The 23,162-nt window shown below is 45.8% G+C and overlaps 1 protein-coding gene across 2 annotated transcripts in view; it reads left to right on the forward strand.

Annotated features, from left to right (window-relative positions):
* Window positions 1–23,162, forward strand: part of GPC3 (glypican 3) — a 225,485-nt gene that overhangs the window by 98,179 nt on the left and 104,144 nt on the right. For both annotated transcript variants that reach the window (XM_075259437.1, XM_075259438.1), the window contains exons 4-5: window positions 19,616–19,746; window positions 22,380–22,505. In XM_075259437.1, coding sequence (XP_075115538.1) covers window positions 19,616–19,746; window positions 22,380–22,505 — 257 coding nt within the window. The remainder of the gene's footprint in view (window positions 1–19,615; window positions 19,747–22,379; window positions 22,506–23,162) is intronic.

Raw genomic sequence — 23,162 nt, forward strand, 5'->3', positions numbered from 1 at the left:
ACAAGAAAACTCAACTTATATTGTTTTAAAGGGAGTCTATCATTTGAAAAACTTATTGTCAACTAAAGGCACATTGGAATAGCCTTTGAAAAGACCATTCTACTCCTACCTTTACTACTTTGATTCTAACTACCATTTCCTCTGGTTTGCTAATAAGGATCACAGAGCACCGCGGCCATTCCCCCAGCAGTCCGAGTATCTCCTGCGTCATACATGTCCACTGCCCCTTTCATACTTGTGCTCCGTCCTCCCCTCCTCTTCCCCGGAATTTGTGCCTTGCACAGGCCTCTGACGCCGCGCTGTACCAATCCAAGTGGCCATTTTGTGGTGGTCTGCTACACAAGCATACTGTGCTCAGTTCTCCAGACCACCCCAAAATGGCCACTTGGGCATGCGCAGTGAACCGCAGCGGCAGAGTCTATTGTGCATGCCCAAGATTTTAGATAGGTACAGTGTGGCATCATAGACTTGTGCAAGGTCCAAGTTCCGTAGAAGAGTAGGAGGGGACGGAGCACAAGCATGAAAGACGCAGGGGTACTCGGAGTGCTGGGGGAATGCCCCTGATGCTCCGTGATCCTCAGTAGCATACCAGAAGAAACCGAATTTTGAAGAAACGGTGGGGAGAATCAAGGTGGTTATGGTAGGAATATAATAACTTTTGTAAACCCTATTCCAACGTGCCTTTAGTTGCAAATGAGTTTATCACATGACAGACTCCCTTTAAGAATTCTTCCGATCATGATGTTTGCTTTTTCTTAGTTTCGATCACGGTTGTGTTTTTTTACAACCCCATTAATGTAAAGTGTTTGTGTAGTGTAAAGGTTACGCGTTACAACGCCACAAAGCTTTTATGTGAAGTATTGACCAGAAATAAGAAATGTAACCTTCCCCCGCACCGATCCTCTGCTAACCTCCAAAAACATCCCTTTCCAATGGCTGCAGGATTCTGTTTGTTTGTTTAGTCCATATTAATTGCTGTTTTAATTAAAAACTTTGGAGATGTTGATGGTTGACATTGTTATACTCAATGATGTGAGAAAAAAATGGGAAGACGTTTAAGATGCACCGCCGCTTCTAATTGCTTTAGTAGCAATAAAAAGTTTCAGAAAATGGAATTTCCTTCTCCAGACGAGAGCAAATGCAAACTGCATGCTAACTTCTAAACACTCGCGAAGACGTGATCGGCGGCGGCGTATAAATCCAGCACGTTTTGCTACCAGACCAAGTCATTGTTTTTGCAGCGTTTTTCATCATCCTCCCAACAAGCTGTGGAAGGAACAGCTGTGACTTCAGAATGTCTTGTTATTGTCACTCGGTTCTTCTAACTTTCTTAAGGAAAGGAAGTCAAGTGTGCATTAGAAAATAAAATTCCCTTAAAGGTGAAAGCAATAGAAAATCTATCTTCTTGTAGAAAGACTGTATATTGTCACCAGCAGGTCCAAAAGTCACTGGTTGGCTTCATGGGTGGCGATGGGCAAACCTGGTCCCAATATGGTGCCCGTTATTTCACGTAGCTTGTAACTCTCAATTCTTATTCTGTTCCACGTCTCCCATGGGCCTAGTAAATAGATGTTATTTGTTGGAGATGATGCGTAAAAATTGTATTATTTTCCTTCATTGTAAACCAGTAAGAACGGCCTTCCTCCAGTGCTCACATAATATGGCACAAGATGGAGTCTAATAGACATACTGCAGGGGCACCAACCACTTGCCTATATGGGAATCAGCATGGTGGCTCAGTGGCACACTGCAGTCTTGCAGTAATGGAGTCCTTGGTTCGAATCCAACCAAAGACAACATTTGCAAGGAGTTTGTATGTTCTCCCCATGTTTGTGCACTGTTCCCAGGGTTCAGGTGGGTGATGGGGCTCCTGCAACAACAGAAGGAGCTAAGTCTGTGGAGTTAATAGACCAAACCATAGACTGTCACCCAGAATCTTGATCCCATGTGACCACTCTTTGGGGGAGGAGTCGTGGAAGTGATGATCCGGCCCCTGCAGAGCCCTGTCTTAACATCATCCAGTCTGTCTGGGAATACACAAAGAGACAGAAGGATTGGAGCCAGCGACATCCACAGAAGACCTGTGAGTCTTTCAGTTCGTAGAGTGTTATTTGTGTCTGCCGATACGTTAATGCTCCTCGGCGCGTGGGTGACACATACGTATACTTTGTAGCCATGTAAATGACAGCACTTGTAAATGGGTCCATTCTCCGTTGCTGTATGTAGGTAAGAGCTCGGCCTGAGATTTATTGTTCTATAAATGATCCCCAGCTGTTTAGCGGCCGCTCCACCACATAAATGTACCGTGTGTTGTGTTCCTTCATAATGAAATCCCCTCTCCGCGCTCTCCTCGTGTCTGTCGTTGACCTCCTTATCCTGTCTGGTGTGTGATAAATGGGAAGATGCCACCAAATGAGGAAATATTACCTCTACCTGTCCTTGAGGCGAGACAATTCCTCATAGAATTTTCCGAGCCTCGTACATTGCTCGACACAACAGGTTTTCGTCACCTTTATTGCCATTGTTCTCGGGTGGTCTGGTGCGGAGAGGGTTAATTCATTATAAAATCGGAAATGTCGCCTATAAAAAATCTGCTCCAGTTTTTGGTTATAGAGAGAGATCAGGCTGCTGGCTTTGTAATGTCTTCTGTTGTTCTACAAGATACAATATTACCTTCGAAGAACAGACCAAATTAATAAGGTCTCTTAAAGGGGTTTTCTTATGGAAGATGTGTCTGATGGACGCCGATCCCGCCTCTGAGACCTGCACCTATTTCTAAAATGAGTCCCCTTCCCCAATCCTTACCCGATTATAACCTCGTTGAGAAGACTTTCCGCTATGGTCAGCGTAGCCGTTCCCACAACCCCTGTAGAAGTGAATCTCAGACACTTTGCAGAGACTATAAAATGCAACAAAGGGGCTTCAGCCTTAAAGGGGACCTTTCACGTTCCCTGGCACTTGCATCTTTATATACAACTGGAAAGCTCCGATACGCAGCCGGGTGGTGGAGATATCGGTGCCGTTAGTTTCGGCACCAATATTCCTTCACCATCATAAGGGCAGGCCTTAATGCTTAGCTTCATTACTGGGCAGTAAGAGCGGGTTCACATCTGCGCCCGTGTCTGCTTTAGCCAATCCTGCAGGTTTCAGTCTTCTGCCCTGAGAAACCGGACCGGAGACGGAAACCCGGCGGTCAGTTTTCAAACCTATTCAGGTGAATGGGATTGCCGCCCGTGAGCGTCTTGTGTCTCAGTTTTTTTTAAGCCAGACACAAAGTTGGACATGCAGGACTTTGTGTCCGGTTAAAAAGAACCCAAAAACCGGTTTCGCCGTGGACAGGCAGAAGACGCTTAGGGGCGGTAACTTTGCAAACCCATTCACTTGAATGGGTTTGAAAACTGACTGCCGGGTTTCCGCCTCCTGTTCAGTTTCTCAGGCAGAAGACGGAGACCGGGCGCAGGTGTGAACCCGCCCTCAGGAACGCCCCTTCTGACGGTACAATGCCATGGAAGAGGCATGGGGGGGAGGTGGCGCTCTTACAAGACCGTGATGACGCCAAGCACTAAGGCCTGCCCTTCTGATGGTGAATGCTAAAACTAACGGCACTGGTATCTCCTGCACCTGGGCAGACATCAGGAAAGCTGACAGTGTTCTGAATCCAGCTTTCTAGTGGTCTATAATACTGCAGGTGCCAGCGGACGTGAGAGGCTTAACATACAAGAGTGTCAGTGTGTAAATTATTGCTTTTCAGCTTTAGGTCAATTTGTCCATTTTGTTTGTTGTCCTCTGTTTGTTTGTTTTTTTTTTTTACCTAATCTACTTATTCGTTAAAAATTTCCCCATTCCGTTGCATTGGTCCGTTTGTCTGCAAAATGGATGCAATTTTTGACATTCCTGTTAAACTGAAAAAACATTCACCCTCACTGTTTTTAAAATAAACTTTACTCCTCTGTTTTTGCATGTGGCCTAAGTTTTTCCAGTGCTTGATCTAGTGAGGGTTACCCTTGGTTCACATCTGCGTTCGGTAATCTGTTCAGGGATGGGGACAACCAAACGCATTTGCAAGTGGTGTGCAGTAAAAGCACACAGACTCCATAGACTATAATGGGATCTGTGTGCTTGCAGCCAGATCTCTGTATGGAACAAGTAGATTGTGAACTACTTTCCTGTCCGCATGTTCCCTGTGGAGATCTTGTGGCAAGCACACGGACCCCATTATAGTCTATGGCAGGGGTAGGGAACGTACGGCTCTCCAGCTGTTGCAAAACTGCAACTCCCAGCATGCATACTAGCTCTGCTGTTCTTGGAACTCCCATGGAAGTGAATGGAGCATGCTGGGAGTTGTAGTTTCACAGCAGCTGGAGAGACGAAGGTTCCCTATCCCTGGTCTATGGGGTCCGTGTGCTTTCACTGCACACCGCTTGCCAGTGCGTTCAGTATTCCGTTCCCCATGTGGACTCCCCTGAACGGATTACCAACGCAGATGTGAATGAGGCCTTAGTGTTCCTTGAATGAGCAGTCTTTTTATCTATAACCTTTTGGGGCACGATATAACTCTTTAATCACTTTGTACCCTCTGTCTAAAGACTAGTCTCAAAGATAAGGGGAAGTAAACCAACCCCATAGCGCACTGTGTGATCCTTGAACATGGGTGAAACCAAATCCTAATTTGCCCTTTGTAATTAAAATCCATTGTGTGAAACAAATGTTATTTCGGAGATAACAAGCGATGACCCTGCCGGTATTAGAGACAGAACCTGATACAGAAATGAATCCTCTAATGCCGTCATTAACTTTAAGAATGTGGAGCGTGAAGACGCCTTATTCACATTGATAAATCCGGCGCCCGATAATGAGAGAAGTGACCAGCGCAAGGATTTCGCACGCATCCCTAATGCCGCCCTAATCCACACTTGATCTACTTTGTGTAATTATTTACATTTGCTATTAAGTTTCTAATGGAGAAGAGGAGAAGTCATTATGGGAAGGCATTAGCCGAGATTCCCCAGATCCTTAATGACTGGTAATTTTTTAACAGTCTTAATAAAGCCATTGGTGGAGAAGTTAATATTCTCTCCTCTCTCCTCACTTATCATCAGACTTTCCCAATCGCCGCACGTAACTACATCATTAAGGAAGTTTTTACTCGGCATTAAGATTTAATCTTCACGACGGATGGCGAATACTCTCAGACTTGCGGTAAAGGAGAAGCGTCATCGGGATAGAATCTATATTAATCCTGTTTTTCTGCTATATTGAAAATTGGTCAGCGCTCGTCTACTCCCCTTCCCTGAACTGTGACCTCTGCGCAGGTCACCGACCAGGTCTAGAAAAGTTTCCTATTAACCACAGTGAGCGTATACTATGGTGGTGGGTATATACCATGTGGCTGCCCCGCTAAACAGTCACAGAAAACACAGAATAAAAACAGATGATAGAACACACTTTATTTCATTATCTTACTTATATTCTCTTATAGTGGACTTGGTGACTGCTCAAGAGCTCCATCCACCTTAAGCAGCAGGAAGAAGACAGCGCTGTTCTGTGTGTAGTGACCAAACTGAGGTACTGCAGTTTAACTACTATTCAATCGGATGGAAGCTGATCTGCAGTACCCTGGAATGACCACTACACAGAGAACGGCGCTGTCTGCTTCTTGTTCTATTCTCAATGGGTCAACTGCTGAGAACAGATAATCAATGGGGTTGTCCTGTGTCAGATCACCGACAGTGGTATAAATAGGAATGGCTGGGGCCCCAAGACGAACATTTGACATGTCCTTATCCCCCATCCACCACAAACCACATTCCTTCACACACTATTATGTCCCATAGTGGCCCCTGCACACAGTATTATGTCCCATAGTGGCCCCTGCACACAGTATTATCCCCCCATAGTGGCCCCTGCACACAGTATTATGTCCCATAGTGGCCCCTGCACACAGTATTATGTCCCATAGTGGCCCCTGCACACAGTATTATGTCCCATAGTGGCCCCTGCACACAGTATTATGTCCCATAGTGGCCCCTGCACACAGTATTATGTCCCATAGTGGCCCCTGCACACAGTATTATCCCCCATAGTGGCTCCTGCACACAGTATTATGTCCCATAGTGGCCCCTGCATACAGTATTATGTCTCATAGTGGCCCCTGCACACAGTATTATGTCCCATAGTGGCCCCTGCTCACAGTATTATGCCCCATAGTGGCCCCTGCACACAGTATTATGTCCCATAGTGGCCCCTGCACACAGTATTATCCCCCATAGTGGCCCCTGCACACAGTATTATGTCCCATAGTGGCCCCTGCACACAGTATTATCCCCCATAGTGGCCCCTGCACACAGTATTATGTCCCATAGTGGCCCCTGCACACAGTATTATGTCCCATAGTGGCCCCTGCATACAGTATTATGTCTCATAGTGGCCCCTGCACACAGTATTATGTCCCATAGTGGCCCCTGCTCACAGTATTATGTCCCATAGTGGCCCCTGCACACAGTATTATGCCCCATAGTGGCCCCTGCACACAGTATTATGTCTCATAGTGGCCCCTGCACACAGTATTATGCCCTATAGTGTCCCCTGCACACGGTATTATGTCCCATAGTGGCCCCTGCACACAGTATTATGCCCTATAGTGTCCCCTGCACACAGTATTATGCCCCACTCTGGACCACCCTTGAACAATAATTATACTCTCAGGGTTTTTCAGACCCCAGAGTATAATGATTGGAGACCCAGCGGAGGATAACAACCTAAAAAACAGTTACTTACCTCTCCTGGGCTTCAGGGCACTCTCCTCTACTTTCGTCCATCTTCAATGTTGTACCAGATGTCACATGAGCCAGGTCCGCGTTGTGACGCATAAAGACCATGGCCTGGCCCACATGTTGTCTGAAACTCGCCAAATAGGCCTGGAGTGCAGGAGAGGTGAGTAACGGTGTTTGTTTCTTATGTTCCTTCACTTTCCCTGGGCCTACGATTATTATTCTATAGTGATAGCAGTGTTTGTGGGGTTCGCGGGCCTGAGGTCGGACTTACCGATCCTGGCTCATGCTCACAGCCGCCTCCATTTCCGCAGAAGGGGAGGCGCAGGCGGCTGTAAGCAGGACTGAGGATCGGTAAGTTAATAGGGCCCGTTACCTGTGGTAGTTACTCCAGAAGGAAACGGCTTATTAAAAAAAAACCCAAACACATTAGGAGCCCACCAGGCCCCCTAAAGTCCTGGGTCATGTGGGTGCTACTGCTGCTACCCGGCAGTTACAATACTATGTCCACATATCCTGTGTGGTAGCAATGAAAAATTTTAACTTTAAATTGAGCAATGTTTCATTTAGTAAGAACTGATTCCCTTTTGACAGATCATTTTTGATTCTGTAGCTAAACATCAGTAAACAGCTGGAGAGCCCCGAGCTGCCGATCACTAACATTGGGTAATTCTATGACAGCCATCTTCAAGGTTCCTTGGATGTGACATGAGAACGCCGAGTACAGAATGTCCATATCTCATAGTGATTAAGTGGTGATTATTCTATGGTCCAGTAGAGAAGCACATGGTTATTTCCACAGCGGCAGCGCTTACTCAGAAGAGACTTTGCTACTCACACTGCAGTTTATACACCGCGCCGCTTCCATCATGATCATTACTTTATGTGCCATGGTGTGCTATGAGGAGAGCCAAGCAATTATGGGAAGAAATGCAAGGCAGCAAATCATCAGAAACTACTGAGAAGTCTGTCCCGTACACATGTCTATTAATGAAGCCTCGCGCTCACTCTGCAGAATACAAGGAGCGGAGAAAACACATTACTATGTAACACTTTACAGGGGGAAGAACAGATGGGACAAGTACAATTGGTGGTTTTATCTCTTCCGTATCCCCAACCCCATAGATAATGTCATTGGGTCATGCCTAACTAAATAATGGGATCCCTCTCCCTCCTTTTATTTCCCTTCCTTATAACCCCTTCCAATTCTATGGCATACTATTACACTGTGCTGAGCGTATTAAGTAATACTTGGTGCCATAATGCTACATACTGCTATATGGCTTCTGTTCACATGGCGGAATATGAAGAGGAATTCCTCTACATTTCCTGCCGCTGGTATTTTTGCTGCGGTCTAGCCGCGCCAATGCAGTGCATCAGTCCCACTCCTCATTAGGCCCAGATGAATGGGACTAAACGAGCAAGGAGTCTCGAACCGGGGACACCGCAAACGGAATCCATGGCAAGATCGAGTAGGATGGGAGGCGGATTCCAAGAGAAATCTGCTCCGAATTCGAGGGCAAAATCTACCCCCAAATCTGCGGTAAATTCCTCCATGTGAGCACAGTCTGGACCCCGGACTAGCTGCAGAATTTCCTCTATCTGCTTAACCCCTTAGATGCTATGTTCAATAGCAAACATGGCACCTGAGATTTCGGTTCCAAGAGTTGCTATGGCAGTCAGGATACAAGTCAATGACCTCCTGTACATAGTGATTCCATGTACTATGTACTGCAATACAGAAGGATGGCAGTATATGGTGGTACAAGGTGTCGTGAGATTCCAGGTTCAGATCTCTTTGTAGGACAAAAATAGGAAAATAATGTTAATAAATATTGAAAAGTAATATATAAAAAAAACATATTGTGTATTGCCATGTGTCTGCACTATCCAAAAATAACATGATTTATCCCACGTTGAACTCCATAACCCCCCCAGTTTTTCCGTAATTTTTGGCCTCAGCCCTAAGCTATATTAGGATGTAAGACTTTCCACTATAGTTGCAGTATTTAGGTCTCCATTCATAACAGAAGATGTAGTTCGTTCAGAACCTGTTTTATGAAGCGTTCAGATCGTGCCAAAATCCATTGACTAAAAATGGGATCTGTTCGGCTTCTACCGAGGTTTCTGTTAATTTGACAGCCAGAATAGCGCTGCATGTTGTTCTATTCTCGTCACCGAAAGAGGTGAAATTCATCTGAAAACCTGCAGTTGTGCAGGTTGCACCAATGATATGTCGTCATTGCACCCCCAACAAATTGCTGATTTTGCCAGGGAAAGTCGCAATGAGTGAGACCTCTCTCCATGTAATACAAGGGCAACTTCACTCCACTAAAAAGGTAGGTACTCCTGCTGTTCTAGCTTATAGAGTAGGGTCCCAAGTGGAGGAACCTTGTCTGATATCCAAAGACCCTGGCAACTCCATCTCAGCAATACATGTTGATACAATATATTTCAATATATATAGTAGAAATATTCTTCTTGTATCTCTGCCCTGCTGTCAGTGTTTCTTACCATCAAGATTTCCCCCCTTACCCTCTATTTCAGTATTACTATATTGTAATGCTGAATCCAAGACATTTACTGGATTATGACCACATTTTATATACTTGAATAAACTCCAGGAGCCAAAGAGAGAAGACAATCTCTGAGACTTCAACGTGGAAAACCGCAGCATTAAAAACCGGAATAAAGAAGGCTTTGAGTTGTATCTCATTGCAAGTGTGGTCATGAACATAAAGGGTCAATTTCCATCGCCAAGTTGATTTCCTAAATGGATTCATTCAGTGCGGGGGCCAGAGGGGGCGGCTGCCTTGGGCCCACATCAGGGACGCCATTAATACCTGCTTAGTATTTACTAGATCAGTGTCTGCAGACACCAATCTAGATACAATGTATCCTGCAAATAGATTGCAAGCCTGAGTCGTACAAGACAGTGAGCGGACATCTGCTTGGACAACCCCTTTAAATTGGTACAGAGAAACAACCTGCTAGTTGCAGTTGGGATATAGTATACGGCACATATAGGTTATGATGGTATGAGCCCTTTATTGTTGCTTTAGATTAAGGAACGGGTGTAATTTCAACATTTTGCCTTCCGTTCAAAAATTTCTGTAAGAAAGAAGTAGTGTCCACATTTCAATTGTTCTTCCCGAGAACACACACGACCCTGCTGTTCTTGCTATATATGCATTTGGTAATTGAGCAAACAAGTAGGTCAAGTGGTCGCCGCCACTATTACGGTCTACAAGTGCACATCTCCATTCTGCTCCAGTGCCGGTTTGGTGACTTTTCCTTCACCCCGTATAGAGACATGAAGCAAGTAAATACCAAACAAGGCTCTGTTATACAAGGCTCTGTTATAGTGCAGGATCTGGCCATAAATTATGCAGTAAAGAATACATATGAGTTAGAGATGCGGATAATGAGTTTAAGGAGGCTATCAATAAGAATAGTGGAGCCAAATGTTTATTTAGTTCTCTTAATTAGTATTCACTGGAGAGTACATGGAGCGCTATGTGGAAAGCTATGTAATCTGCAGAGCAGCATGGCAGATTTACATCTGTAATAAAAGCCTCTGGGAAATTAAGAAGACAAAACATTAGGCATATACTTAGCATTAACATACATTAGCATTTTAGGATGGCAGCAAAAGTATTGAAAAAGTCAGGATAACCCAACTTGGAGGTCTACGCGGGTCCCCAGTTGGCCATTTCCAAATGTTGCATCGCGTAGAGCTTTGCTTTTCATCTCGGAAATAGGTAGCAAGGTAATTGAATTTTGGAACTGATTAAGGAACGACGTGTAATGTTTAACAGTGTAACAAACGATTTTACTAATTCCAGTGTGGAAACCTATTGGCCAAAAGAAGGCGATAAATTAATAAATTAAAGCGACGCTCCGGCATCTTATTTATGTGATTTATTTAGCTATGCAAGGTAGTCGTGAAAGTACGTTAAGAACCTGCCGATGTCGTCACCCGTGTCTAGTACCTGTGCCCATGTCTGGTTCCTGTTTCTGCAAATCATTGCAGATCTAATGCTAACATCTACTTTCCAGGACCTGACACTGAGGATGATATGACCAATACTGCAAACTGTAGAAACTGCTGCACATAGCAATGGGGTAGAGCCCTGTTCTTTACTTTTGCAGAGGGCAACAGGGGAAGGAGGAATTTTCATTCTTAGGTTTCCCCTGCAGCCAGTCCAGCTCTGTGGCTTCTGGACTTCATTCAGTAGAATGGGGTGGGTCATGAGAAGTCAGAGGTGCTGCAGGTGAGACAAGAATGGGGAGTGCCGGCCTTCTTAGTCACCCTGCATCAAAGTAGAATGGGGTGCATGCACGGGTAAGAACTGGGGGCAGGGAATGCTCTGGTAAGGGGAACTGGGGGCAGGGAATGCACTGGTAAGAGGAACTGGGGGCAGGGAATGCACTGGTAAGAGGAACTGGGGGCAGGGAATGCACTGGTAAGAGGAACTGGGGGCAGGGAATGCACGGGTAAGGGGAACTTGGGGGCAGGGAATGCACGGGTAAGGGGAACTTGGGGGCAGGGAATGCACGGGTAAGGGGAACTGGGGGCAGGGAATGCACGGGTAAGGGGAACTGGGGGCAGGGAATGCACTGGTAAGGGGAACTGGGGGCAGGGAATGCACTGGTAAGAGGAACTGGGGGCAGGGAATGCACTGGTAAGAGGAACTGGGGGCAGGGAATGCACGGGTAAGGGGAACTTGGGGGCAGGGAATGCACGGGTAAGGGGAACTTGGGGGCAGGGAATGCACGGGTAAGGGGAACTGGGGGCAGGGAATGCACGGGTAAGGGGAACTGGGGGCAGGGAATGCACTGGTAAGGGGAACTGGGGGCAGGGAATGCTCTGGTAAGGGGAACTGGGGGCAGGGAATGCATGGGTAAGTGTAACTGGGGGCAGGGAATGCACTGGTAAGGGGAACTGGGGGCAGGGAATGCACTGGTAAGGGGAACTGGGGGCAGGGAATGCACTGGTAAGGGGAACTGGGGGCAGGGAATGCACTGGTAAGGGGAACTGGGGGCAGGGAATGCACTGGTAAGGGGAACTGGGGGCAGGGAATTCTCTGGTAAGGGGAACTGGGGGCAGGGAATGCATGGGTAAGTGGAACTGGGGGCAGGGAATGCACTGGTAAGGGGAACTGGGGGCAGGGAATGCACTGGTAAGGGGAACTGGGGGCAGGGAATGCACTGGTAAGGGGAACTGGGGGCAGGGAATGCACTGGTAAGGGGAACTGGGGGCAGGGAATGCTCTGGTAAGGGGAACTGGGGGCAGGGAATGCATGGGTAAGTGGAACTGGGGGCAGGGAATGCACTGGTAAGAGGAACTGGGGGCAGGGAATGCACTGGTAAGAGGAACTGGGGGCAGGGAATGCACTGGTAAGAGGAACTGGGGGCAGGGAATGCACGGGTAAGTGGAACTGGGGGCAGGGAATGCACTGGTAAGGGGAACTGGGGGCAGGGAATGCACTGGTAAGGGGAACTGGGGGCAGGGAATGCACTGGTAAGGGGAACTGGGGGCAGGGAATGCACTGGTAAGGGGAACTGGGGGCAGGGAATGCACTGGTAAGGGGAACTGGGGGCAGGGAATGCACTGGTAAGGGGAACTGGGGGCAGGGAATGCACTGGTAAGGGGAACTGGGGGCAGGGAATGCACTGGTAAGGGGAACTGGGGGCAGGGAATGCTCTGGTAAGGGGAACTGGGGGCAGGGAATGCACTGGTAAGGGGAACTGGGGGCAGGGAATGCACTGGTAAGGGGAACTGGGGGCAGGGAATGCACTGGTAAGGGGAACTGGGGGCAGGGAATGCACTGGTAAGGGGAACTGGGGGCAGGGAATGCACTGGTAAGGGGAACTGGGGGCAGGGAATGCACTGGTAAGGGGAACTGGGGGCAGGGAATGCACTGGTAAGGGGAACTGGGGGCAGGGAATGCACTGGTAAGGGGAACTGGGGGCAGGGAATGCACTGGTGAGCTTTGTTACTCCCTTTTCCTATATTTTTCTCCTTTCATCCTATCATTCTACATGTTCAGATGATCACAATTTAAGATCAGCAAATTCATTTTTGCACCTTTCTGATTACTGGCCATGTTATGGGGTGCATATTGGAAGGGGCACGGCAGCCCCCGACCTTTCAGATCTATTATCATATATCAGGAACTGCTGTAAATTATAGTTCACATCTATAGCAGTTACGATCTGGCTAATTCCTTACAAGACACGGGCATCTTGATAAATTAGGAACATGTCGGCAGGAGTAGGAAACGCCAGTCTTGATAAACTTCTCCTCGCTCCCTTTACAGCCCTCGCAACAGCCTTAAATGGTTTCCGTTCCTCTGTCAGAAACAATGTAACTAAACTTCTTGGATTTGCAATTTTCTATCGGAACGCCATGATTTGCTGTTTCCTGTAATAGCACATTTGGATTTTTCGTAGAGAACCCGGTGCCTGCTTTGTGTGAGATTTTCCTTACTGGTAAATGTGTAATGTTAATTAACTCTCTACCTAATGAGTGTTTTCATTACTGTCAGAACAAGTTTCGAGCTCTCAGATCTGCAACGTTGTGACAAGTGGAGGAGAACAAAATCCTTTGCTAGTCTGATAAAGCAGCGGGTATTATTGTATCGTTCCAGCATTTATTGCATTGACATCTGCTCCGGTATATTGTAGCTGCATTATGGCCGGATGAAGCAGAGTGGAGCGCGCGGCACTCCTGCCTTGTATCGGTAACGGTTCAGGCTGGTGGTGGTGGTGTCATGGTGTGGGGAATATTTTCTTGGCACTCTTTGGGCCCCTTGGTACCAATTGAGCATCGTTGCAACGCCAAAGCCTACCTGAGTATTGTTGCTGACCATGTCCATCCCTTTATGACCACAATGTACCCAACATCTGATGGCTACTTTCAGCAGGATAATGCAATGCCATGTCATAAAGCTGGAATCATCTCAGACTGGTTTCTTGAACATGACAATGAGTTCACTGTACTCCAATGGCCTCCACAGTCACCAGATCTCAATCCAATAGAGGAGCATCTTTGGGATGTGGTGGAACGGGAGATTCGCATCATGGATGTGCAGCCGACAAATCTGCGACTGCAACTGTGTGATGCCATCATGTCAATATGGAGCAAAATCTCTGAGGAATGCTTCCAGCACCTTGTTGTATCTATGCCACGAAGAATTGAGGCAGTTCTGAAGGCAAAAGGGGGTCCAACCCGTTACTAGCATGGTGTACCTAATAAAGTGGCCGGTGAGTGTACGTCCAAGGTGTGATATAACATAATCTCTTCTGTAATGTCACCTCCTATGCTATGCATTGTATAGACCTCATTGGAATGACGCTGTACGACAGCCATGCCTGGCGTTGGTTTGCCGTTCGGAAAATCCGGGAAATGTGGAGAGAAAATCGATGCAAGTCTTTCCTCCATTATTTTCAGTGCGCCGTAGTAACACCTCCCAGAGTAATGCGGCTGGCTCCAAAGATAAGTTTCGAAAGGTCTTCCAAGGCGGAGGACTGACCAGTCAGATATCAGAGAGTCCATGGCCAGAAGTCGGATAAAGGAAAGAGATGTCCTGTACAAACCTGTTTGGTCCTCTGACTATATACTCCTTCCCTTTGAAGTCTATTTCTTCCTTCCGCTCTCCTATAATCCGCCGCTCGCTCCCATGGTTGGATACGGCTGGTTTTGCCCTTGACTGTGACACTTTCCTTACACGTTCCTTGTGTCATCGTAAAAGACAGACAGAATCTCATACAGTCCTATCTCTGATCAATCACAGGAGACGCCAGATTTTCTTTATCAGCCGTCTTTCTCCGCTGAATATGAAATGTCATACGATACAAGCGAGCTTACAAACCGGGGGAATAAGCGAATTTGTTAGAGGATTAGGACGAAACTAAATGACAACTTTAAAGATAATGAAAGGAGGCAGACACTGGAGTCTATCAGATCCTTATCGGCATATACTTATTGCGGGTACAGTATAGTCCGTATTTATAGGTCTCATTGTATATGTGTGGTGTTTGATGTCCAGCAGTTAAGGGGTTAAAACCAAATAAGAACAGGGCCCTAAGCCATACTATCTGACAACCCGCGATGTTATGCTCTGATCATAATGTCATAAGATGTAACACAGATATGTTCTCGGCCTAATGTCGTAGTGTGTAACATAGAGACAGATATTTAGTTGCAATAAGTAATAGGTCTGATAAGTCAAAGTGTTACTAAATGATATGTCTGTGTGTTGTAGTTCTACCAGGGCTGCACCTCTAATGAGGCGAGGTGAGGTGGCGGCCTCAGGCGGCACTTTGGAGGGGGCGGCAGCTGCGGCAACTTGATCCTTTTTTCTCTCTAAACTAGTGTAGAAGAGGGCCGCTCTGAAAACAAATCGAGTGACCCTATCCTAAGCTGGTTTAGACCTCTGCGTCTCAGTGCATGCGGCATCATCGTATTGGTAGGGGGTCCCTATCCGTCTTATTCCCCATAGAGTAGATAGGGGATGAGGCTGGAATGCCGCTCTTGGTTTGGTTTTTTGGCCAAAGTGAGAAGTGGATTCAGCAGCAAATTAAAAGTATCTGGTGTAAGGCTGAGTTCACACCTGTGATCGATTTCCATTCGGGGATTCCGTCCACCGTTCTGCTTGAAAAATGTGGACGGAAAAGTACTGCAAGCAAGACTTATCTCTTCGCATTTTTCGGCAGACCCCATTAGGGTCTATGGGGTCCATGGGTTGCCGCGTTTTAAACAGATTGGGTTTCCATTTTTTGGACCTGGAGAACAGAAACCTTTAAGGATTGTGTATGCAGGTTGTGCTGTCCGAGGACCTAAAATAACCTAGAAACTATTACAAGTCAAGCCAATGGGTGCACCATCCCATTCAATCCCCTATATGGGCTGTGTTATGTCTATAGGGACCTACCCGTGGTCACATATCCTAAATGCTGTAGTCACTTTAAGGAATGTTTCATGGCAAGTTTGAGAAAAAAACGTCTACACTCCTTCATTTCTATCGGGAATCCATTGTGGTATAGGCACTTACTGTAACTGCTGCGCTTTCCATCCTCTATAGAGCACGACCCGCTTGCCAACATTTAGAATTACCGCACAGAGCAACGGCCCCTGTTTCTATTCCAACAAATCCTATGTGGAGCTGTTTCTACGTAGAACACGCAATGTAACAATATCACTATTATATAACCATTTATGATAATTAGCATCATTAAAATTAATGGGATTTGCAAGCGAAACCATCTGCTGCCATGAGAACAGGAGCATTTTCAGCCTGTTTAAGGGGAGCATTGACTTCTGGGTGGAACTTTAGACTTGGCCACATCACAGGGACATATTGGAGAAAAACTTGATGACTCATGAAAGTGCGTTACAGTCTATGCGAGAGCGTTGGTGAACCTTGTGTGCTGAGCGCCCTCTAGTGGGTGAAAGTATAAATACCAGCTTAAGGTCTGGAAACGCGTTGTCATTTTTCTAATAAAGGATTCCTACCTAATCCATCTGTTACGAGATCCCGGTATTTTTTATTTTCTCCTTGTCATTGTGCTTTGCAAGCGTCTTAGTGTTGAGCCCAGTCACAGAGGGTTGGCATTACCGTTATTTAATGTCCGTTGGACTCCTCCATCAAATGAAAAGACAGATGCCAATGGTAACTAGGGTTGAGCCGATCTTGAGATTTCAGGATCGATTTTAAAATCCGATTTTCCAGCGATTGTGAAATTTGATCGGGATCTGATCTTTCCCGATTGCTCAACCCTAGTCAATGCTTCTCTATGGGAAAAGTCACTTTTAGGGTGGAGCCGATCTTGAGATTTCAAAATCCGATTTCCGATCATTTCCCAGCCGATCCCGATCGTGAAATTTGCTCAATCAATTTATTCCGATCCCTAATGGTAACGCCTCCGTTGGGTGTCCGCATTTACCCAAATGTAGAAAATCTGGTGGAATACTGTATTTCTTTTATCATATCTTTTACTTTTTCTTCTGTAATATTCGTTTTGTTACAGACGACAACGTTCGCCATGTTTTTTACATTATAGTCAGTGGCAATGGACGCAGACGGAGAAGGTTCGTCTCTCCGTTGTTTGGATCTGCGTGGAGCCCAAAAGTCGGAGAGCTCATCTGCTAAAAAAGTGGCTACCCATGGACTGAACTGGGGTCTGTCGGGGTTCCTCCAGTTTTATACTGAAACCTATACTGATTTTAGCCAGAATCTGTGGCGGGTATGGAGACTCCAGAACCTAGCCTTAGGCTGCCTCCATTAATGTCCGTTGCTGTCACCTGTCATAGGATGTCTGTGATAACGTTGGTTTGCTTTGTGCTTTGCTTTTTATTCTATTCCTTTTTCAGACCTATAGATATATCTTGGATGTTTGTGCAATGGAGAAAATAACTAGTGGAGTGCAGATATATATATCTTGGATGCTGACAGCTGGAACAGTCTTCTGTGTAGAGATGGCAATTGCAATATGGCTTGCGGAATGACACACGTTATTAACATTTCCGAACATTTTTAGTTACAATGGCGGAGATTATCATCAGGTCACTTACACGCAGTGATTATTGCGAGATGCAATCAGGATTAATGGGATTGCGGATGTATAAACCTATTCTTACCAAATGAGATCTAGAGCTTTCGACAAAGAGATGGCCGGTGGCGAACCGTCCTGCTGATCCTTCTGTGTGTCTGTAGATAGAACCGCCATCTCTATGCACTGTTATAATCAGAATATAATTGTATCTGAGTCACTCTGTTTCCATTAACGCTGTATTCTGGGAAAGTTGGTGACGCCTATGTTATAGGGATGCCGTACAGTGACTTCCATCATCACCATCATCCTATGGATTTTACTGGAAAATTTGTATAGAAAAACATTCTTTTGTGCAATAAAAAAAAAAAATGGTAACGCCAGCGTATATTGCTGAACGGAGGGCGCTAGTTATTCTAATGGGGGTACGTGGCTCCTACATTCATGTGACTGGGCGCCATTATTCTTGTAGACGATACTGCAGGGAAAAGCTTAAACTTCTGCACTCCCTTATGGCAATAAAAGTTCTATTCATCTCATTCTAGAGGACAACAATCTCACGAAAATATGACTGCACCCATGTACCCCAGTGGATGCCTTGGTCATGTTTGACCGAGGCATTTAAAGGGTTAACGGGTAGAAGATGAGGACCAAAGGTCCGTATTAAAAGATCTGTGCTCGCTGGCAGTAGGATAGAACATGAACCGCAGTTCCCAAAGTGGAGATCAGTAGAATAAAACAGCACGACGCGTTTTAGGCCGAACTGCATGTAAACAGGTCACATCGGGCCAGATGTGTCTGCAGGTCACGCATCTGGCCTGACGCGACTGGTTTACTTGCACTTGAAAAAGCGCCCAGTTTGGCCCAAAACGCATCATCGCTGTTTTATTCAGTGTCCTGCTCGATCATGTCGCGGTAGAGTCATCTTCCTAAACCATACCAACATCAGGACATCCCGCTGGTTTAGGGTCTCCAGAACTGGTGACATGTTCCCCTTAAAGCTGCGGAGGCTCGGTAGGAGTCACGACGTCCGGAATTTATACGTTTCTTCTTCTGTAATGGTCCAGTATTTCCTATTCCTTCATTTTGGGATGGGGGCGTCGATATTGCAGTAATAAAAACATAACCTAATCACCGTCTTTGGCGCCATTCTTTACCTAGGAGCGGGGGGCGATGTGACTGCTACCTTTTCACTTTGGATTGATATCCATCAGGCAGAACTCCGCAGGACACGAGCAGATTGTTAAAACTTTTCATGTAATTTCCTTTCAGAGCGGGATGATTGACAAGCCATTGTAGTGTCAATAGGCAGATATTGAATTTCTATAAGTCTATTGTAATGTAATATTGTTTGGGCTGCGGGGACGGCGATGGGCGCATGGTCTCCCCCGGTGTCTCGGTACAATGATTCTCACTGAGCTATTCTTTGGGCTATTATAGAGGAGTCGTGTCTCTCCATTAATAATGGCTTTAGCACAGTATCCTCCATCCTGCGGCTTCAGTTTTTTAATTTTCATGAAGTTTAATGGCTTTGCCTATTACAAAGTCTCTCCTTTCCGTCCTTTTGCCCTAATAATTATGAACGACTCTATTATGTATGGGAACCGGACTGAAGTGCGGCCTGCAGTGAATAATGTAATCTAGTAATGACAGAGTTTGTGCCACCAACACTACCTGGCTAATAGCATTTCACGCTGCTCCGCTGTATGTAACCCGTACATTTATATTCATGGATGTAAGATCTGCAAGAAAGATAGATTAATCTGCGACTCCCAAAAGAACCCGTACAAGATGAATGGTGGAGTTCCATTAGGTTACAGGCTCGGCCGTTTGTCATATCACAATAATCTGCGCCTGTCACTAAATAAGTCTCTGCAGATTAAAAGAAAAAAAAAAAAAACGCTGCGGATCCCTGGTGTCGCTTACAGCAGGTGAAGGGTTAAGAAGAAAATGGTCAAATCTCCAATAGTTGTGTTATAGCGACCTCTACTGGCCACGGTGTTGGATATCTCGGAATGCAGAATAATTCAATATTTGGTGTTTTTATTATTGTCTTGATACAATTAGGTAAAATGTTACAATGTTTACTGTTCAATAGAGAATCTTGAGGTTTCTTGATCCTGCCAAGTGACAACCACGTAAAGGTATAGTCACACTAAGGTCATGTATGCAATGTTCGTTGCTCTCATCTGTCTGTAATGGACAACTACAACAACAATGACAAAGTAGCGATTTATTATTTGCATTTCGTCATTTTTAAGAATATTTGTATCTGTATTTTGTTCAAGGTGAATAAATTGTGTGGCACATCAAAGCATCGAGTGTCCAGGTCCGTACGGAGCGGAGGAGACGCGTATATCAGCAAGAAGGTGTTCAAGGTTAATACAGACAATGAGGAAACCCTGTCTGGGAAAAGGAGGTGAGTACAAGTCTCCCCGTATTATTCCTTGTCATGTCATATGGACAAATCCATATGTCAGGGGGACGGAGCGCACAGGACTCCGAGCTGCAAAGCTAAGGTGGTGGGGACTTGGCAAAGTACATGAAGCCTTACTGTTATTTGTCACCTTCTAAGATAGGAAGAGATGTCTTACAGATCATGTGGAGATTGTACAAATGTTATTCCAGTCTATTCCAAGGTAAAATGAAGATAGAGATCAATAAAAGAGGAATATTGAGGATGCAGATCTATCATTTTAGGTAAGGGCGGGTTCACACCTGCGCCCAATCTCCGCTTTGCAGGTTTACGTCTTCTGCCCAACAAACTGGACAGGAGACGGAAACCCAGCGGTCAGTTTTCAAATCCATTCAAGTGAATGGGTTTGCAAAGTGACCGCCCATTCAACATGACCCCTATGATATTCGACCCATTATTCTTACATTCGTAGGCTGAGGCCCCATGTTGCTATTTTTGCTGCAGATTTTGTTGCAGTTTTTTGAGACAACAAAAGGAATGGGAACTCTAGAAAAAGTCCTTATACTTCTCCCTTCTGCTCAATCCATTCCTGGCTTTATCTCAAAAAACTGCAACAAAATCTGCAACAAAAAAAAGCTGCGTTTCTGCAACATGGGGCCTCAGCCTCAAGATGTTTTGTGGGATTTTATTATCCTTGGGATAGGGAGGTCATCAATGTCAGATTGGTGGGTGTCCGACTCCTGGTATCCCATCAATCCGCTGATTGGAAGGGCTGTGATTGGTGGGTGTACGGAGAAAGAACCCTCCAATTTAATAGAAAGTACTTTTAGGCTGGGGCCCCACGTTGCAGAAACACAGAGTCAAAGCCAGGACGAGATTGAGCAGAAGTTAGATGTATAAGAGCTTTCTATATATTTCCCATTCCATTTGTAGCCAGTCTTGGCTTTGGCTCAGAAAACCGCAACAAAATCTGCAACAGAGAAATCTGCATTTCCGCAACGTGGCGCCTTAACCTGAAGCTGAAGTCCCAGATTGCAAATTTTCTGCCCCTATTATACCTGTATGGAAAACACCAGCGATCATTGACATGCTGCGATTTTCACAAAAACACAGCGTTATTTAAAAAAAATCTCTGCTTGTTGGTGGGAAAAAAAATCGGTGTTTACAACCATAGGCTGAAAACTGTGCAGATCTAGTCCTAGTCACACCTGACTGACGGGCACAATTGGATCTGGTCTAGACGATCGAGTATGAGTGAGATAAATCACCAGCACAGTCTCCTCTGTCATGTCCTGCCATTTTGCTACAATGTATCAGTCAGTGCATGTTGTCAAAATGTATCTAGGAAGGAATATGCAAATCTGTCTCCCAAGATGTAAATAGGGAGACAGTGCCTCTGTTATGCTGCCCTCTATAGGAAGCACCCTGAACGTCATGCCCGACTTTCCCAGAAGCCTTTACTGCATAATGTGGGATTTTTACCAAGTCAGTTTCTCAGCTATGGATGGCCGTTTCGGTCTGGTTGGACCTCGTCAGCGCAGCGTAGAGAGAACTGACTTGGTAGAAGTGAGAGGCTGAGAGAGCAGATTATGGGGATAATGTCACTCTTTATGGAGAGACCACCTATTAGGTATGTGGAGACTTATACAGCCATAGTCGCTCCACTGTAAGGGATCATAGGAGGAATATGCAAATCTGTCTCCCAAGATGCAAATAGGGAGACAGTGCCTCTGTTATGCTGCCCTCTATAGGAAGCACCCTGAACGTCATGCCCGACTTTCCCAGAAGCCTTTACTGCATAATGTGGGATTTTTACCAAGTCAGTTTCTCAGCTATGGATGGCCGTTTCGGTCTGGTTGGACCTCGTCAGCGCAGCGTAGAGAGAAATGACTTGGTAGAAGTGAGAGGCTGAGAGAGCAGATTATGGGGATAATGTCACTCTTTATGGAGAGACCACCTATTAGGTGTGTGGAGACTTATACAGCCATAGTCGCTCCACTGTAAGGGATCATAGGAGGAATATGCAAATCTGTCTCCCAAGATGCAAATAGGGAGACAGTGCCTCTGTTATGCTGCCCTCTATAGGAGGCTTCTGGGAAAGTCGGGCATGATGTTCAGGGTGCTTCCTATAGAGGGCAGCATAACAGAGGCACTGTCTCCCTATTTACATCTTGGGAGACAGATTTGCATATTCCTCCCATGATCCCTTGCAGTGGAGCGACTATGGCTGTATAAGTCTCCACACACCTAATAGGTGGTTTATCCTTAAGGAGTGACATTATCCCCATAACATTTATCTAGTGAAGTCTCTCAATGAAATGATCAATGTTTTAATTCACTGACCCCCCGGTTCACATTCCATTTGGAGAGTCCACTTGGGTACCCCTGAACGGAAACCTATACGCATAGAAAAGCGGTGACCTGGGAAAACACGTGGACCCCATAGACTATAATGGGGTACGTGTGGTTTTCGTTCGGTGTCCACATGGAACATGCAGCAAGCAGCATATGGATGAACCCTTATACGTGTACAACACCCTACACTTATTATTCTAAACCAAGACGCCCACACAAGTCACCGGCCTCACTGACATCTGCTGATATGACATGGCTATCTGTGTTTGTTGTTCTTGCAGGGAGTTTATAATGAAGCTGAAAGCCTATAGCCATTTTTATGGCAGTCTGCCTGCGCTCGTCTGTCGTCATACAACGGTCGCTGAAAATGACACCTCCTGCTGGAACGGACAGGACATAGTGGAGAGGTAATGATGATGTGCAATGTGCGGATCTGGATTCCCCGGTCTATGGGCTGTTCTACTTTAGTACATAAGCTCCTTCCTGACACCTAGTGGCCACCACGGGAATGGTTCATTCTTTGCCATCAGCAGTTTTCAGTGAAGTTTTCTCTTTAAGAATATAATGCTAATAATTCTGCTAATCCTGTGACACTGGGCAGACCTACAGGCAGCGCTCTCGCAGGCTTACACATGACCTTGTCTAGATTGCGATGTTTGATGGCAGGGTTAATCTCGCCCTGCATTATGCAGATATGCAGATCTCGGTGACCTTCAGTGCATTGGAGGAAACTTTCTTTTTAATGACTGTTACATTATCCAGAGACGAGAATGAAATCATTTACTTGTAAGTTCCGTTTCGTTCCTCATCTCTGAGTCCTATATATATATTCCCAGCACTGTTAGGGAAGGAGCAGCTGGCGTATAGATCAGCGTCTCCTCGGTAAGTAACCTTAGGTATTAATTAACCTGCACTTACAACGCTGACCTAAAACACTACCGGGACGTCAAGATGTCGGCGGATCATTCTTACAAATTACTCATGCATCAAGGATAGGCATGCATTAATATGAATGGCCAGGCCCGGGGTAGCGGGTGACCTCTACTTGTCCAGCTGCAGGATCA

The sequence above is a fragment of the Leptodactylus fuscus genome, chromosome 11 (genome assembly GCF_031893055.1).
Source record: "Leptodactylus fuscus isolate aLepFus1 chromosome 11, aLepFus1.hap2, whole genome shotgun sequence".
NCBI lineage: Eukaryota > Metazoa > Chordata > Amphibia > Anura > Leptodactylidae > Leptodactylus > Leptodactylus fuscus.